The following is a 19,853-nucleotide window of genomic DNA, read 5'->3' as shown; positions in this document are numbered from 1 at the left end:
GTGTATTTGTGTGTGTGTACGTGTAGCTCACCGATTAAACAGTGTACATGACCATAATAAATTCAGTAATAAATAGAATGATGAATGCTAAACAACAGATATGGTGCAAAAATTAAGATTCTGACTATTAATCTTTTATTAATAATGCTCTATGGAATCAATACAATAACATTTTTGCCAAAGGGACAATCTTAAAGGAAGAATATAAGTAAATAATATTATTGACAGATTATTTTTAGTTTTCTGTTGTATGAGGCCATCAATTCAATTAGCTTTGCTGCACTTAAGCAGATAAAATTTTAAATTTTAAAATGTTCATTAATTGTCTTTCTTCATATAGATGTGCAAACTTCTTCAGTTCTTCTGTGACTGTGAGCTGCGACACCGGGTTGAATCGATTGCTTCATTTGCAGATAGGTTTGTTAACAGGATGCAGACGGATCAGCGGGAGCGCTACCGTGAGCTCATGCTGTGCTTCAACATGAGCGCAGCAGAGACTGCCAGGAAGACCAGAGAATTCCGGTCACCACCACAGGAGCAGGCAAGTGCTCATGTATTATCTTACATAAACGGGTTGATGAGAAACAATCAACAAGTTAGGGGAAAACTTAATGTAATGCAGGTACTTTTTTTGTTGGAGAATTACCCAGAAATGTGAGTGTGTTCTGATGGGTTCACACGTACGTGTAGTCACCAAGCTAGACACCAAGTTTAACTTTCGTCGTTTGTCCTCCATTGGAAAAATGACAGATTTGTTTTCAGCCCCTGTTAAGCCTGGTTCAGGATACTGGCCGCCAATCAATTGGACCCATGTGGGGTTGTTGATTGGAATGGCTGGGCATATTCTGACCTTGGGGGCCAGTCACTTCATTGTGGACATGGATAGGCTGAGTGATTAGTGCAGCATCATATGGAAAATGGGTTATCTCTTTTGTCAAGAAAAAAAAAAGAGAAGGCAGGATAGTCTTTAAAATAACATAAGGTTGAAAAGTGTTGATGTGAATACAAATTTTGATGTTAGTATCACAGAGAGTCACAGAGTTATGCAACACAGCAAGGGAACCTACCAAATCCATTCCAGCATCAATCACCCACTTACACTAATTCCATGTTATTCTTCGCATATTCCCATCAACTTCCCCCAAATTCAGAATCAAGTTTAATATCACTGGCATATGTCAGTGATGGGACCCCCATCACCAAGGGCATGCTCTCTTCTCAATGCTACCATCAGAGAGGAGAGGTACAGGAGCCTGAAGACACACATTTAATGATTAAGAAACAGCTTCTTCCCCTCTGCCGTCCAATTTCTGAATGGACATTGAACCTCACTGCTTTTTTTTTCTCTTTTTGCACAATTTATTTGATTTAACTTCTATCTATATTCTCCTTGCTGTAATCCATGGCTTTTATTATTATGTATTGTGATGAACTGCTGCCGCATTAGCAACAAAGTTCACAGCGTAGGCTAGTGATATTAAACCCGATTCAGATTATGAGATGCGTAAGGAGATGAAGGGCTGTGATGAATCATTAAAAGCAGTGAAAAAAATATTTTTAATATTTTTGTTTTGAGTTTATCTGGTGCTTTGTAATGCTCACTTCTTCCAAACTATTGACTGCCTATCACAGGATTTATTTCTCTGAAAGTTTTCAGTTTGCGCTAATGTCTCCCCTGATTTAGTTAGTCACGTGTGTGTATATATAAATAAGTCACGTGTGTGTATATATAAATATTTATTACATATTACATTTCAAGATTCCTATCTCAGTTTGTGTTGTGGTTATTTGTTGCAGATTAACATGCTCATGAATTTCAAAATGGGGCCAGATGAAGAGATCTGCCCTCTCCCAGATAAAGTAAGAGATGTATTGCTCCACTTCCATAGCAAGCTTCTCACTCACTGTGGTACGTGCATGGACATTGTCTAAAATTGATCCCTTCAAATACTAGGTATTTCAGATACAAGAAGCGCTACTGTAATTAATTGAATATCTAGCAATATTCTGTGTGTTTACAATCAAAGACATCTGTTACAGTTGTTTAATTATGCTCTGCCATGATTTAAAATACGATAAACACGCTTTGGTTTGTGTCATTCTTTCATATTTTGTATGGTGGTCAAAGTTCTGTAAGAAATTTTTAATTGTTAGTATACAGTACAGTTTATTTTCATGTGTGAAAAATATAGACCATGTAGTTGACCACTTCCAGGAAAAGGGAGGACATCTTTGTGAGAAGGCTCTTCATTAGAACCAATGCAACTAATATAGTAGAGAGAGCGTAATTGGTTGTGAGGCTATCCCCTGAGATAAAGGAAGTAAGACCAAGAAAGGGAAGGGAAGGATTAGATATAAGTGAGAATAGAGTGGAAGTTAGAAGTAAAAGTGGAAAAAACATTCAAGTTGTATGCAAGTTCAGGAAATTGTCCTAATGTACTTATCAATCCACTGGAAAAATGCTTGACGGAGGGTCTGAGTAGGTCTGAAACTAAACCATGTTCCACAAGGAGATGAACATAGATTTGGCACATGGCACTTTGCATAACCACACCTTCCACGTCAGTGGAGTTGGATTTTAACGTCAGGCTGTATTTAGCCAGATGATAGAGCATGATAGTTAAAGAGACTTGGAGAACAACATGGAACTAGACCCCTCAAATTCACTCTGACTGTCAAGCACTAACCCCATTTGATTTTTCCCATACTCCCATTCATTCTTCCCACATTATAACCATATAACAATTACAGCACGGAAACAGGCCATCTCAGCCCTTCTAGTCCATGCCGAATGCTTACTCTCACCTAGTCCCACTGGCCCGCACTCAGCCCATAATCTTCCATTCCTTTCCTGTCCATATTCCTATCCAATTTTGCTTTAAATGACAATACCGAACCTTCCTCTACCACTTCTACTGGAAGCTCATTCCACACAGCTACCACTCTCTGAGTAAAGAAATTCCCCCTCATGTTACCCTTAAATTTTTGCCCACTAACTCTCATGTTCTCTTGTTTGAATCTCCCCTACTCTTAATGGAAAAAGACTATCCACGTCAACTCTATCTATCCCACTCATAATTTTAAATACCTCTATCAAGTCCCCTGTCAAACTTCTACACTCCAAAGAATAAAGACCTAACTTGTTCAACCTTTCCCTGTAACTTAGGTGCTGAAACCCAGGTAACATTCTAGTAAATCTCCTCTGTACTCTCTCTATTTTGTTGACATCTTTCCTATAATTCGGTGACCAGAACTGTACACAATACTCCAAATTCAGCCTTACCAATGCCTTGTACAATTTTAACATTACATCCCAACTCCTATTCTCAATGCTCTGATTTATAAAGGCCAGTATACCAAAAGCTTTCTTCACCACCCTATCCACATGAGATTCCACCTTCAGGGAACTATGCACCATTATTCCTAGATCACTCTGTTCTACTACATTCTTCAATGCCCTACCATTTACCATGTATTTCCTATTTGGATTATTACTAACAAAATGTAGCACCTCACACTTATCAGCATTAAACTCCGTCTTCCATCTTTCAGTCCATTCTTCTAACTGGCCTAAATATCTCTGCCAGCTTTGAAAACCTACTTCATTATCCACAACGCCACCTATCTTAGTATCATTCTATCGCTCACCTATGCATAATGAGCAAAAGTACAAAGGGCAACCAAGCCACACATCTTTGGGAAGTGGGAAGAAATTGGAGCACCTAGAGGAAACCCAAGTGGTCACAGTTAGGATGAACAAACTCAAGTCAGCATTGGAGGTCAGGATTAAGTTTGGGTTATTGAAGCCGTGAGTTCAGCAGCACGACTGTGCGGCCCTTAAATTTTTTTTTTGTTGATGAGGTGATGAAAATAAAACATTCAATACCCTTACAGTCTGCAATAAATACTCCAGCAGTGTATCTTTTAACTAAATGAACTTGTGGATTTTAATATCTTAACCAGGTGGTCATTTCATCAATGTTCATCTGAACCAGGCAAATAACCAATATCTTGGTTGCTGTTAAATGCAAAGCTGTATTTAAATCTTCATGGCTGGAACTTGATATTGGTACCTGCTGTATGGTTAAATTGATGATGAGTGAAATATGCCTTAGTTCTGCTGCTAATGCCGTTAATTTTACTATTTCTACCTTTCCTATCCACCTGGCTTCACCTATCACCTTCTAGCTATCCTTGTTCTATTTCCCCCATCTTTGTATTTTGGCATCTTCCCCCTTACTCTCCAATTCTGGTCTCAACCCAAAACGTAGATTGTTTATTCATTTCCATAGACGCTGCCTGACCTACTGAGTTCCTCCAGTATTTTGTATGTGTCGCTTTGGATTTCCAGCATCTACAGAATTTCTCATGTTTCTGTAGTCTGTCAGGGATCATTTTGGGGTGTTATGAAATTATGGAGAGCATGATTATGGGTTAACTAAAACTAAAGTCTTCAGGATATAAAACCTGTACACAATTTAACTTCCAACTGAAACGTTCTATCTGGAAATGATGTGCTAGCAAGCATTGAAGAGGGTTCAAAGGAGGTTCATGAAAAGATTCCGGGATTGAAAGGGTTGTCAACTGATGGTTCTGGGCCTCTACACACTGGAATTCGGAAGAATGAGGGGTGACCTCATTTAAACCTGTCAAATGTTGAAAGGCCTCAATAGAGTAGATATGGAGAGGATGGTTCCTAAGGTGATGAAATCTAAAACCAGAGGACACATCCTCAGAATGTAGGGGTGTCCTTTTCGAACAGAGATGAGGAGCAGTTTCTTTAGCCAGAGTAGTGAATCTGCAGAAACCATTACCAAAGGCAGCTGTGCAGGCCAAGTTATTGTGTATACTTAAGGCAGAAGTTGATAAATCCCTGATTAGTCAGGGCCTGAAGCTGAGGCTGAGAGGGAAAATGGAAAGACAATGTTGAAATGCTGGAGCAGATGCGATGGGCCAAATGGCCTAACTCTACTCCTATATCTTGTGGTCTTATGGTCTAAACCAACCTTTGGGTATGAGGCATTCTGAGACTGTCCCATTGAAACTACATAAGGCAAGACAGTAGAAGTATCTATCTGCTATTAAATGGCTCAAATGTTTCTGTTTATAGAGAGTGTATACGGTATACAGCCTGAAATTCTTAGTCTTCACAGATATCCATGAAAAACAGAACCCCAAAAGAATGAACGACAGGAAAATGTTAGAACTTCCAAAGCCCCCTCTCCCCCACCCCTGCACGAGCAGCAGCAAACCATCAAACTAGCCCCCCAAGCATTCAGCAGAAGTGTCAGCACCCACCACCCACCCAGCAAAAGCAAAGCACCCAAAAAGAGACTGTGATTCGCAGGCAACAAAAGCTATTGTTTACCCAGCAGTTTGACATGCCACGGGCTCTCCCTCCCCCCATCTCCCTCCCCCCCTCTCTCCCCCCCTCTCTCCCCCCTCTCTCTCCCCCCTCTCTCTCCCCCCTCTCTCTCCCCCCTTCTCTCTCCCCCCTTCTCTCTCACCCCCTCTCTCACCCCCCTCTCTCACCCCCCTCTCTCCCCCCTCTCTCTCCCCCTCTCTCTCCCCCTCTCTCTCCCCCTCTCTCTCCCCCTCTCTCTCCCCCTCTCTCTCCCCCTCTCTCTCCCCCTCTCTCTCCCCCTCTCTCTCCCCCTCTCTCCCCCTCTCTCCCCCCTCTCTCCCCCCTCTCTCCCCCCTTCTCTCTCCCCCCCTCTCTCCCCCCCTCTCTCCCCCCCTCTCTCCCCCCCTCTCTCCCCCCTCTCTCTCCCCCTCTCTCTCCCCCTCTCTCTCCCCCCTTCTCTCTCGCCCCCTCTCTCTCTCCCCCTCTCCCCCTCTCTCCCCCTCCCCCCTCTCCCCCTCCCCCCTCTTTCCCCCCCTCTTTCCCCCTTCTCTCTCCCCCTTCTCTCTCCCCCCTCTCTCTCCCCCCTCTCTCTCCCCCCTCTCTCTCCCCCCTCTCTCTCCCCCCTCTCTCTCCCCCTCTCTCTCCCCGTCTCTCTCCCCCTCTCTCTCCCCGTCTCTCTCCCCCTCTCTCTCCCCCTCTCTCCCCCCTCTCTCCCCCCTCCCCCCTCTTTCCCCCCCTCTCTCCCCCTTCTCTCCCCTCTCTTCCCCCCTCCCTCCCCACATCTGCTGCACATCTGTCCACAGCATCCTCTGCCGCGAAATTCTGACGTTCCTTCTCCCGCAATGCCTCAGTTGGTGGCACTGGCTCGGAATTAGCACATTGTTAAAGGCGTATCCCTGCCGCTTAAAGCACAGTTCAGGACAAATCTGTTTTGTCACTTAACTTCTGGTTAGTTGTATGTTCATGCAGCCATCAATCATGACTGTAACTAATGGGCCTATTGTGGGTGTCAACACCAGTATTGAATATTCAAACTAAACACAAAGTACACTGCAGATGCTGTGGTCAAATCAAGACGTACGAAAAAGCTGGATGAACTCAGCAGGTCGGGCAGCATCCGTTGAAAGGAGCAGTCAGCGTTTCGGGTCGAGACCCTTCGTCAGAACTGACGAACCGTTGACTGCTCCTTTCAACGGATGCTGCCCGACCTGCTGAGTTCCTCCAGCTTTTTTGTACATCTGAATATTCAAAGCATTCTGCTTTTTGTGATATATATGTTGCCATTGTAAATATGTAATTCTGTAAATTTACCAGACTATATTCCAAATATTAAAGTTAAATTGGTGATTATACTAATCAAAACTCTGGTTATTGTTTATTGTTATCTTTGTGTTGAAGAAACATGAAATATCATGTCAGGAAAGTGAGATTCTCTTGGATTTTTCTGGACTCTCTCTAGAAGAGGATTGTTGTGTAAATAAAGACTTTAATTCAGTAACAGCCTGGTATGGCTCAGTTTTAGTCAGTCTCACTATAAACTAAATTAATTCTTCTGATTTTAAAACATTTTTCAGATACTGAATATGATATCAAGTGGCTCAAAGTGTAACAATTTGAAGCTGTTTTGGGGAATTGGGTGAACAATTTGGTGAATTTTCAAGAGCTTCTGAGACAGAATTATTTTACCTGACAGGCATTCAAATAGAAGAGGATGAGGAAGAGGAAGAGAAGGACACCTCTCTCAAAGGGCGGTTATTGAATCTTGTTGAAAAAATAAGAAACCTAAGGAAGAAAGATGAGGTTGACGAAACTCCAGCTGAAGAAGAGAAGGCACCAAGTGAGTATTTTTTTTTGCTATAAGATTCTCTCATATAAAGAGAAAGTTTTCAGATCACCTGTACCAATTTTGTGTAATAAGATTTCCGAATGGCTCGAGAAAGTTCTGCGAAGTGAAACTTAAAACAATTACTATAACAATGAGATTCTTGTTTTGTGATGGCAAACCAAAGAATGAATAAACACACTGCTTCTGCTATTTTAAGGAGGTCAGTAAAGCTATCAGCATTATTCAGATAGTTCTTCCCATTTCAGAAGGTTCAGCAGGTATCCGTGTCCTAATGCATGATTTGAATTGGGTTATTTTCGGGCTGTCAAAATGTTATTGTTCATTGCGAGTGAAATTGAGTACACAAATGAGGAGATTATGCTTCCGTTCTTCAGAACATTAGGAATTCAATATCCACTGAACTGCATGCAGTACTGTTCACTTTTACAAGCAAGGAAATGTTTTTGGAAGCAGTACAGAAAAGATTTACTTCAGATCTCCCACCTGGAATGGGCAGGTTGTCTTCTAAGGAAAGAATGGGCTGACTGGACTGGAGTTCAGAAGGGAGAAGCTAGTTGACTGAAGCACGTAGGATCCAGGGTGACAGAGTAAACTGTGGACAGGGTGCTTCCTCTTGTGGGGGTCAGTGGGGTCACAGCTTCCCTTTCAAGGTAGATGAGTTTTTTTTTCTCAGCATTGAAAAGGGTGTCTGGAGAATTTTAAGAGAATGTGGAGATGTGTCCACCTTTTACTATTATAGGGAAGATGGAATTAGACACCAGGAATGATGGGTTTGGGTGTTTTAAGGGAGCTTGGGAATGGGGTCCAGCTGCATTTAAAAGAATAATGGGAACAAAGTCCCAGTAAGTTTAAAGTTAGAATGAGTGAGCCAGATAGTGAACTATCCTGATTGTTGAATGGTCGGATAGTTTTTATTGGAGTTTTACTGCATGTGTTAACTTAGAAGAACAAATGTTTTCTACAGGTGTAGTTGTCAGTCACACGTGTTGAATGCATTGTTACTTGGTGAAGAACATTGAAATCTTGTCAGTGGAGCTGGGTTAGAGTCCTGGAATAAGCAAAATGCCAGGAAATTGTTGTTATCATGTGTTTCATGTATTTCTTCAGGAAGAAAAAGTCAATTTTCAATTGCAAAGAGCTGAAGTAAAGGAACTGAGATCTTGTTCTAAATAGGCTTATTGGATAGGATGATAGCATTAGGACTTTGAGAAAGGACTGGGGGAGTCTTGGCTTTCCCCTTCAGGCAAAATTATAAAGTTTTCTTCTGTGCTGAAAGAAGCAGGTGTATTTAAACACCTTGCTTCCCGTGGAGATGTAAAAGATAGCTGCTTCTTTCTGTTTGTCAGTTGTACACCTGCCACACAGTGAATTTGACTAACTATTGGACAGATACCTACCTACATGTTAACTGCCTCAAGGTCATACTATTCTCTGTCCCTGCCACGTTAGGTTCACCCACAGTGTGCAACGCTCTACCCTCTCACATTTCCTTTTAACGTTGATGCCAAGGTTTTTCCCATGTCTCATCAGGTTCAAAATTCCTTTGATCCTGCTCAAGTAATTCAAGTATGCATGCACTAATTCATAAGAGAGTTTTGTGTCTCTTTGTAAAGAGAAAATCAGCTTCACCAGAGGGTAAGACCACATAAGGGCAAGGAGGGTGTTTATTTTTGGAGCCAGGTTCTGTTTCTAAGAATCTTCTCCAGTAATTTCTCTATCACTAATATAAAACTCACCAACCTATAATTTCTTAGTTTTTCTCTATTGCCTTTCTTAAAGGAACAACATTGGCTCTTTTGGGTCCTCACCTGTGACTATAAAGGGTAAAAGATATCCTCAAAGAGGATGAGGCATGAAGCTATTGGGGAACATAAAGATGGATAAGTGCCCAGACAACAAAGGAGATGCTGGAGCTATGACAGAGACCTTTGCATCCTCTGTAGTCAGATGTGGTCAGCTGAAGCAAAACCAATGTTGTTCCTTGAAGAAGAGCAATAGAGTCAAGCGAGGAAATTATAGGCTGGTGAGCATTACATCAGTGGTAGAAAAATTATTGGAGAAGATTCTTAGGGATAGGATCTACTCACATCTAGAAAAAGCATAGTATTATTTGGGATGGTCAGTACAGCTTTGTGCACGGGAGATTGTTTTATCAATCTGGATTGAGTTTTTTGAAGATGTGATAAAGGCGATTGGTAAGATTAGGGCAACAGATGTCGATGGATTTCATTAACATTTTTGACGTTTCCTGAGGGTAGGCTGATCCAAAAGATTAAACCTCATGAGATCCATCGTGACTTGGTAGACTGGATTCAAAATTGACTTGGCCCATTAAAGACAGAGGATAGTTTTGGATGGGTGTTATTGTGAATGGGAGGTCAAATGTAAGAGGAAAATATACAGAAGTTTCGGGACCCTTAAGAAGCACTGAGGGATCTTAAAGGAAGACTCCACAGTTCCATGAAGCTGTCAACATGAATAGGTAGGGATGTAAAGTAGGTGTAAGGCATACTAGTGTCCATTGGTCAGGGATTTAATATAAAAGTCAGGAAGTCATGTTGTGGCTGCATAAAATTTTGGCTAGGCTACATATGGAGTATTGTTACAATCAAAGATCCCCACTTTCCAAAACCTCCACATCCTTTTTGTAGAGGGTGCAGAAGCGGTTCACCAGAATGTTTCCTGCGTTAGAGGGTGTTATCTATAAGGAAAGGTTGGCAAACTTGGATTGTCTTCTTTGAAGTTCTGGGGGTGGGGTGTGTGACCTGATAGAAGTTTATGAAATTATAAGAGGGATAAGATAGGTTAGATATTAAGCCTGTTTTCACAGGATGGAAATGTCAAATACCTGAGATTTAATGCGAGGGGAAAAGTTTAGAGGAGATTTATTCTGGCAAACTTTTTTTATACAGTGACTAAGTGTCTGGAATGCACTACCAGGGGAGGTAGTGGAAGCAGGTGAGATGCTTAAAAACTACTTGGGCATATGAACAGGCAAGGGATGAAGGGATATCGACCGCGTGCAGGCATATGAGCAGCTGAAGTTGGCACAGACATCCTGGGCTAAAGGGCCTGTTCCGGTACTTTAATGTTCTATGTTCTTCCTGTAACTTGGTGTTTAAAATCAAGGTCAACCTTTATTTCAACCCTTTACTTTTCCAAAATTATGAATCTCAAGAATCCATTCTGTTCTGCTATAAATTTTACTTTCAATCTGTTACATTGTTGGGAAATTGACTACAGCAAAGTCCATTAGCAGATAAAGCAATACCAACTTCTGCTAGGATCAGTACTTTTTCATTGTAATTCTTGAAAGCAATTGGTTAAGTTGGAAGAATTCACAAGGTTGCATCATTTCCAGCTAATATTACAGAATACAGATCAAATGGTAAATCCCAGACCACGTATGTTTACTGTCCTTGCAGCTGCTGTGTGTGTGATTGATGTTGTCAGCTGGACTAACATAGCGGTGCTGTATAAAATGTTACGTGGAGTAAACGAAGATACTTCATTAAAAGCACTCCCCACAGAGCTCAAATTGCAGCTGCTTAGGACATTCCAGCAGTAAAAAATAGTTCTGCTCTTTCAAAGGCTAAGCTGCCTCGAGTCCATCTACGGTGAGCTGATTTGGTACGTAAAAATATTCGAATAGGCACTGGGTCACATAGATGGTACTGTTTCTTGAGATGAGGAAAAACGCACAGTAATGGAGAATACACAGGAGGAACACTTATCGAATTGAATTCTTTTTCAGAATGGGATTTTAACTTATTAAACAATTCCCTGCAAATAAAATCAGGAAATGTTTAAATATTTTAAGGGCACGAGATTGCCGCAACGTATTGGTGCACAAGATTGGCACAAACGTGTTGTGGCAAGGAGACTGGTTGTGGCTGGCTAGTGGGAATTTGGGGAGTGAGTACCAGCACTTGGAAGGGTTTTTAGTTGGGAAAGGGAGAAAACCGGTATTTGTGAAGAGGATTAGGGAGCTGTCGTGAGAAGATCAGCCTCTTATGATGTAAGGAAAAAGAGTGATGCAAGTAACTTACTTGCAGTCTTCTAGGTTAAATTCTCTGGGACTGAGAACACGGTGCTCTTGGATTGCCCAAGAGCTCTTGGTGCTTTTGGGGTTGTCCAGGCAACCCCAAGATAATATGGTTAAACACTCCAGTAACTGTGCAGAGAACTAAGGCACTCAGATGTGCCCCGGTGCAGAAAGTATTCTGATGTCACAAAGGTGTAACATCAAAGGTGCTGTTTGCATTTCATGAGACATGTGAATGCAACTAGTTATCATATTTGTCTGGACAAAATCATTTTCAGATGCATGAGATTAAAAAAAGAACATTGTGCAATTGAATTTCTAGGCCTGGTATTTTATTTTGGAACTGTGATTAGTAGGTCATGCTGATGATATTGCACTATCTTCCTTTGATCCCTAGTCAAATGGAAATATTCCATGATATTATAGAGCATAAAATAGTACAGTACAGGAACAGGCTGTGAGCCAAACTAAACTAATCCCTTCTGCCCAGACATTGTCCATATCCCTCCATTCTCTCCAGATTCATGTACCTACCTAAGAGCCTCTTAATTGCCTGTATCGTAGTTTCCTCCACTGCCACCAAAGCAGAACATTACAGGCACCCAGCACTCACAACTTGCTCCATACATTTGCTTTGAACTTACCCCCCTCACCTTAAATGCATGCCCCCCAGTAACAGACATTTTCACCCTGGAGAATAAGATTCCAGCTATCTACTCTCAATCTCCGCCTCTCACAAACTTATAAACTTGTATTAGGTCCCCCCGAGCCTCTGTCAATCCCGAGGAAAAGATCACATTTGTCCAATCTCTCCTCATAGCATGTGCCCTCTGATCTAGGCAGCATCCTGGTAAACCTCTTCTGCACCCTCTCCAAAACCCTCATACCCTTCTTACAATGGGACGGTTAGAACTGAATGCAAGGCTCCAGATGTGGCCTAACCAGAGGTTTATAGAGCCACAATATAACTTCCTGACTGTTGAACAACACCTCAGCTAATGAAGCCAAACATGTCATATGCCTCCTTTATCACCTTGTTAGCCCATACAGTCACTTTCAGGGTGGACTGGACATCCTTGCCATTAACAGTGTGCTGTCCCTTTCCATTAGTACAACACCACACAGTTAAACTCCATCTATCATGACTCCACCCATATCTACAATGGATCTACATCCCATTATATCCTGTGTTGCCACTTTGTGGTACTTTAGAATTGATTGCATTGCGGACAGGATTTAAATCTTTTTTGGAAAGTGGGCCAAGGAATGGCGGATGGAATTTATTTTGGACATGTGTGAAGTCTTGAATTTCGGTCAGCTAAACCAGGGAAGGACTTGCACAGGATATGGGGGGTGTTATAGAACAGGGACACTGATGGCTACAAGTACATAGCTCCCAGCAGACAAGGTGTCATAACAGAAGTTGCATGGTATGCTTACTTTCGTACTGAATACAACTGGCCTGTACTTCCTTGGCTTGTCCTTGTAGTCCTCCTTAAATATAGAACACTACAACAGAGGAACTGGCCATTCGGCCCACAGTGTTGTGCTGTACCAGCTAAAAAACAAATCAAAAACACTAATCCCTCCTCCCTACACCATGTCCATATCCCTCCATCTTCCTTATATTCATGTGCCTATCCGAACGTCTCTTTAAAGCCTCTACTGTATTTGCCTCTGTCACCATTACCTGGCGGTGCATTCCTGCGTCCACCGCTCTCTGAGTAAAAAAAACTTACTCCTCTTGAACCTAACCCCTCTCACCTTCAATTCATGCCCTCGGGTATTAGAGGCTTAGATGCAAAGTAAGCCATTATAGAATAAGATTGTCGAAGACCAACTGAGGAGATGGATCAGCTAGAAAGCTGGGCAGAAGAATGGGCAAACAAATTCGTACATTTCTGTGCTGAATGGCCTAATTTGGGATTGTGACACCGTAGTTGAGGAAAGTATTGTTTCTGACATGCCCTGTGTAGATTTACATTTTTAATAAATTTACCTTTCATATTTTGACATTTACCCCATGGTAAGTAATTATAGAGTTCTCTAAATATTTCAACTGTGGCCAATATACATAAATCGCTTGGTTGCTAATCAGCCTCATCCCTCCTCTCATGACCTACTTAGTATTTACATACCAAAAGAAGACTCTTGGGTTCACTTCATGCTATTCTTGTATTCTCTCTTTGCTTGTCCTATTTAATTATTCACTTTCCTTCTTTGTTTCCAACAGTCAGTTCTCACCTGAAATATCCAATTAACATGGATTATACATCCTTCTTGTTTTGTTATATTCTTTATCTCCTGAAATGTTCTGTCTGTGGTTCCCTTACTGAAGGTTATATTTATTTATTTATTGAGTAGCGGAGTAGGCCCTTCCGGTTCTTCAAGCCATGGTGCCCAACAATCCCCCGATTAAATCCAGCCTAATCACGGGACAATTTACAATGACTAATTAACCTACCAGCCAGTATGTCTTTGGACTGTGGGGGGAAACCAGGTCATCTAAAGGAAACCCCACAAGGTCACGGGGAAAACATACAAACTCCTTACAGGCAGTGGCAGGAATTGAACCCAGGTCGCCAGTACTGTAAAGCGTTGTGCTAACCATTAAGCCATGGTGCCGCCCACCTTGATCGCCTAGGACATTTATCAGTTTGCTAGAGAAAAACTGGAATTGTGTCGCTGTTTCCATTGATTTTGGAGGATGCTAAAGAAATTAGTAAAGAGGAGCAACAAAATATTACTGGCAAATAGGGTAAAGAAAATCCCAAGGCATTTTAAGAAGTCTGTTGAAAGCAAAAAAGGGTAACCAAAGAAAGAGTAGGGTCTTTAATAACAAAAAAAAATTAGCTGTGTGCCTGAGCATGACAAGCTTTTACATGAATGCTTCCAAACTTCCAAATTGCATTCACTAAGAGGGGGGAGAAAGCACTGTAACTGAAGACTTCATTTACATTGTTGAACTTCTGAAGCTTATTAAGATCAAAAAGGAGGAGATGGTGTATAGGAGTATGAATTACCAGCGTCTGATGAGATATTTACCAGCCTGCTATGGAAGGTAGAGGTGCAGATTCTTGCAGCCCATCAGAGGTGCTGAAACCACTGGCCACGTGAAGTGCCAAATGCTTGATAGATGGCAAATGTTATACTTTTTTTTCCAAGAAAGGCCAAGTCATTGAATATGTTTAAAGCGGAGGTTGATAGATTCTTGTTTCATCAGGGCACCAAGGTTATGGTGAGAAAGCAGAAGGATAATAAATCAGCTGTGATGAAGCAGCTGTTCCCATGTCTTATTATCTTATGGAATTACAGGAAGGATACTAATAAGGTTGAAAGAGCGCAGAGAAGGTTTACAAGGATGTTGCTGGGACTTGAGAAACTGAGTCACAGAGAAAGGTTGAATAGGTTAGGACTTTATTCCCTGGAGCGTTGAAGAATGAGGGGACATTTGATAGAGGTATATAAAGTTATGATGGGTATAGATAGAGTGAATGCAAGCAGGCTTTTTCCACTGAGGCTAGGGGAGAAAAAAAACCAGAGGACATGGGTTAAGGGTGAAGGGGAAAAGTTTAAAGGGAACATTTGGGGGGGGGCTTCTTCACACAGAGTGGTGGGAGTGTGGAATGAGCTTTTAACGTTTAAGAGAAACTTGGACAGGTACATGGTTGAGAGGTGTATGGAGGGATATGGCCCAGGTGCAGGTCAGTGGGACTAGACAGAAAAATGGTTCAGCACAGCCAAGAAGGGCCAAAAGGCCTGTTTCTGTGCTGTAATGTTCTGTGGTCCTATGGTAATTGGGGTCTAGTTGAGTTAACAGGAAGTTGGGAGTTTGTGGAAAAATTTCAGAGGGACAAGGAAAGCAGGAAATAATCAGTCACAGTTAACAAATTTGTGAATCTATGAAGTATACTTAAATTTGCAAATGACACAAAAATTAGGGATGGTTTTTATGATGAGGAAGACATCTGCCTGCAGACATTAGGAGATTAGCTGGTTAACCAGGCAGGCCAATGGCAGATAAACATGAGGTGATGAATTTAGGTATCTAATAAGGGAGAGACATGCTATGAATGATAGGGCTCTAGAGTTTATTGAGCACCAAGGTGTACAAATGTAAAGTTCCCTGAAGATGGCAGATGGTGAAGGTGGCACATGTGGTTATTTCATTAGCCATGCACAAAGTATAGAGCTGGGAGATCATGCTACACCTTTATAAGACACTGGTTGGGGAGGAGATGGAGTATTTTGTGCCACTCTGGTCAGCACATTACACAAAAGGTGTGATTATAGTGGGGAGAGTGTAGAGGAGATTCACCAGCATGTGTCCAGCGATAAGAAGAGTCTTCATGAGCTGATTTGTTTTCCCTGGAGCAAAGAAGCCTAAGAGGGTACCTGATAGACATTTACAAGATTTAAGAAGCATGGATAGGTTAGATAATTAGAAGATTTTCTCCATGCCAGAGACACTCAAGACAAGAGGGTATAGATTTATAAGCAAACACGAGGAAATCTACAGATGCTGGAAATTCAAGCAACACACACAAAATGCTGGTGGAACGCAGCAGGCCAGGCAGCATCTATAGGGAGAAGCGCTGTCGACGTTTCGGGCCAAGTTTCCTGACGAAGGGTCTCGGCCCGAAACATCGACAGCGCTTCTCCCTATAGATGCTGCCTGGCCTGCTGTGTCCCACCAGCATTTTGTGTGTGGGGTATAGATTTATGATGAGATTTAAAGGAGATCTGAGGAAGATTTTTCTGTCACCCACAGGGTGGTTGTAGTTTGGAAAGCACTACCTGATCAACAATTGAATTGCCAAGGCCCAGAAAGCTATGAATGATGTGCTGATAAATGGATTAGTATAGACAGGACAACATTCAGCATGGACGTGGTGGGTTGAACGACCTGTTTTTTATGTCGCATGATTCTTGAACACTACCTAACATTGTATCATCACTGTCACCAGTTATAGTCATATAGCAATACAACATCAATAACAGTCCTTTGGCCCAACCAGCCCAATACAACCACCCAGCTAGACTCAATCTCCTGCCTTCTAAGCCCTGCCCCTCCACATATCTGTCCAAATGATCCTATTGTACCTGCCTCACCCACTTATGGCAACAGCTTCTACATACTCACCACCCTCTATGTGGATAAAGTTGCCCCTCAGGTCCCTTTTGACTCCTTCCCTCACACCTAAGCACATGCCCCAAGATTTGGATTCCCCCTACTCTGGGGGAAAGACTGTTACCATTCACCTTATCTATGCCTCTCAAAATTTTAAATATTCTTATAAAGTTGCCATTCAGTCTCCTAAGTTTCAAGTTAAAGATTTGTAGTCCGGCCAACCTCTCCCCATAACGCAGGCCCTCTCATCCTGGTAACATCCGGGTAAATCTCTCTCTGCGCTATTTCCAGTTTAACCATGTATTTCCTGTACCAACGTGGCACATAATAATTCAAGTGTGGCCCTACCAATGACTTGTACATCTGTAATATAGTGTCCCAGCTCCTATACTGAATGCCCAGCCTGACGAAGACAATCCCATCGATTCCTCTTCTCCTACTCATTGCCCTGTAGCCAATTTCTCTCACATGCCCACCAACTTCCACAATTCTTGGAACAGCCACCTACATAAGCGGCTAATTTAATGTTGGCCAGTTGATCCACCGGTACATCTTTAGGATGTGGGGGGGGGGGGGAACCAGAAGCTTGAAAAGAAACCTGTAAGAAAAATGTGTAAATTCCACACGGATTGCACCCACGATCAGAACTCTACCTGGAGCTGTAAGGCACTAGTATTGTTGCTATGTCAATATTATCAAGTCAAAGTGGGACAGAACTGAAACTGTCAACGTTGCTACCTAGTAGTTTATAAAATTAGCATTTGTCTTTGAATGAAAATACTGTCTTTAATGTTTTGTGCTTTAAATGTTTGCATGAATTTGTGTGATCATGTACAACATATGATTTGGATAATTTCTGTTATAGGTACGTTGCAGGAGCTGATTTCTCACACCGTTGTTCATTGGGCTCAGGAAGCCTTCATCCAAAATCCAGAACTTGTGCGGCTAATGTTCAGCTTGCTGCATCGACAGTACGACGGCGTTGGTGAGCTGATCCGTGCTATGCCAAAGGCCTATATCATTAATGCTACATCTGTGGAGGACACTATGAACTTGCTGGAATGTCTGGGTCAGATTCGCTCGCTTCTCATTGTCCAGATGGGTCCAGAAGAAGAGAGGCTTATGATCCAGAGTATTGGGTATGTATCAAGAATTTGTTAACAAGAATTAAACAGGGTGTGCATTAGTCCTTCGGTACTACCCAAGAACTATTTATGCTCTATTTGAACTGCCCCATTGAAGCTCTCAGAATTCCAATAATCTCTAATCTCTTCTCCCTTATCTTTCTTGCTCTAAAATGCACCTTCTATGTACGGTGTTCAGCTGTCAGTGTTGCTGTCTTTGCAGCTGTAAGGACTCGGGCTTGACCCTGACCTCCTGGACTATCTGTTCTTTTTGCATGTTCTCCCTGCACCTCCACCAGGTGCAGTGCTTTCAAACCACATCCCAAAGACGTCCTCCACCGATACGAGCTGGCTTACTTATTCCTGTAAAGCAAAAGCGGCAGAAGGAAAGACAGGGAAGATGATGGATGTATGAAGGAAATAAAAAGCTGCTAGGAAATAAGGAAGTGGGGAGGGTAGGGTTAGGATTGATGGGCTTGGAACTGGCAGACCATCCATCGACCAAATGCCTTGCCTCTGCATCATAATGCATAAAGAAAGTTCAAAGTTTCAAGTAAACTTTATTATCAAAGTACATATATATCACCATATACAACCCAGAGATTCATTTTCCTGTGGGCATACTCAGCAAATCAATAGAATAGTAACTATAACAGGATCAATGAAAGATCAACCAGAGTGCAGAAGACAACAAACTGTGCAAATGCAAATAGAAATAAATAGCAATAAATAACGAGAACATGAGATAAAGATTCCTTAAAGTAAGATCAATAGTTGTGAGAACATTTCAATGATGGAGCAAATTAGTATAGTTATCCCCTTTTGTTCAAGAGCCTAATGGCTGAGGGTTAGTAACTGTTCTTGAACCTGGTTGTGTGAATCCTGAGGTTCTTATACCTTCTACCTGATGGCAGCAGCGAGAAGAGAGCCTGACCTGGGTGGTGGGGATCTCTGCAGATGGATCAACATACACAATACGCTGGTGGAACGCAGCAGGCCAGACAGCATCTATAGGAAGAAGTACAGTTGACATTTTGGGCCGAGACCCTTCGTGGGAAAAACACCTTATATTCCGGCTGGGTAGCCTCCAACCTGAGACACGAACATTGATTTCTCTAACTTCCGTTAATGCCCCCCTCCCCTTCTTACCCTTATCTATTTATTTATTTATTTGTTTCCCCTTTTTTTCTTTTCTCTCTTTTTTCTCTCTCTGTCCCTCTCACAATCTCTCCTTGCCTGCTCTCCATCTCCCTCTGGTGCTTCCCTCCCCCTTTCTTTCTCCCTAGGCCTCCCCTCCCATGATCCTCTCCCTTCTCCAGTTCCGTATCCCTTTTGCCAATCACCTTTCCAGCTCTTAGCTTCATTCCTTCCCCTGTCTTCTCCTATCATTTCGGATCTCCCCTTCCCCTCCCACTTTCAAATCTCTTACTATCTCTTCTTTCAGTTAGTCCTGACAAAGGGTCTCGGCCCAAAACATCGACTGTACTTCTTCTTATAGATGCTGCCTGGCCTGCTGCGTTCCACCAGTATTTTGTGTCTGTTAATTAACACTAATTAATATCTCTTTTGACCATATCATTCTTTTTTTCTACATATTCATGTGAGTAAGTCCCTTAAATACTCCCATGCTTTCTGCCTCCACCACTGGCCCTGGCAGTGCCAGGCGTTTAAAATTCTGTGTGATAAAGCATGCTGCTTCACACATCTTCTTTGTACTTTGCTTCTCTCATATTAAATACATGCCATTTAGTGCTAGATATTTTCATCCTGAGGGAAAAGATACCCGCTATCTATTTTATAATTTTATATAAGAGGACGTAATTTTATAAACTCTTATCAGTCTCTACTGCTTCAGAGAAAACAACCCCGATTTGTCCAACCTCTCCTCACAGTACATGTCCTCCAAACTAGGCAACATCATGCTAAATCTACTCCGCACTCTCCTCAAAGCTTCCCACTTCCTTCCTATAGTGGGACAACTGGAGTTGATTGCAATTCCCCAGAAGCTGCTTGATCCTCATCTACTGTCTGGGTAGCCTCCAGCCTGTTGGTATGAACATTGAATTCTCCAATTTCCAGTAATTCCTTCTCCTATCCCAGGTCCCTCTCTGCCTTTCTCCCCTTTCAACTTTCTGCTTCTTTATCTCTACAGTTCTTTCATGCTTATCCCCTCCCCCCTTTATCTTTCCTCTGATTGGTTTTCCGCCTGGCGCCCCTAGGCCCTGCCCCCTCCCCGATCTCAATTACTGGGCTTTGGCCCTTTCTTCCCCCCCCCCCCCCCCATTCCTGATGAAGGGTCTCGGCCCGAAACATTGGCTACTCTTTTCTCACGGATGCTGCCTGACCTGCTGAGTTCTTCCAAC

At 42.3% G+C, this 19,853-nt stretch overlaps 1 protein-coding gene across 1 annotated transcript in view; it reads left to right on the top strand.

Moving 5' to 3' along the window:
• The window catches only part of LOC132381739 (ryanodine receptor 1-like), a 500,293-nt gene that overhangs the window by 149,794 nt on the left and 330,646 nt on the right, over positions 1-19,853 (top strand). The window contains exons 37-40 of the mRNA XM_059951310.1: positions 341-541; positions 1,798-1,909; positions 7,038-7,181; positions 17,232-17,505. Of these exons, the coding sequence (XP_059807293.1) occupies positions 341-541; positions 1,798-1,909; positions 7,038-7,181; positions 17,232-17,505 (731 nt within the window). The remainder of the gene's footprint in view (positions 1-340; positions 542-1,797; positions 1,910-7,037; positions 7,182-17,231; positions 17,506-19,853) is intronic.

This window comes from Hypanus sabinus, chromosome 26 (assembly GCF_030144855.1).
Source record: "Hypanus sabinus isolate sHypSab1 chromosome 26, sHypSab1.hap1, whole genome shotgun sequence".
NCBI lineage: Eukaryota > Metazoa > Chordata > Chondrichthyes > Myliobatiformes > Dasyatidae > Hypanus > Hypanus sabinus.
The sequence above is the reverse complement of the archived record's forward strand: the minus strand, read 5'-3'. Positions and strand labels throughout refer to the sequence as shown.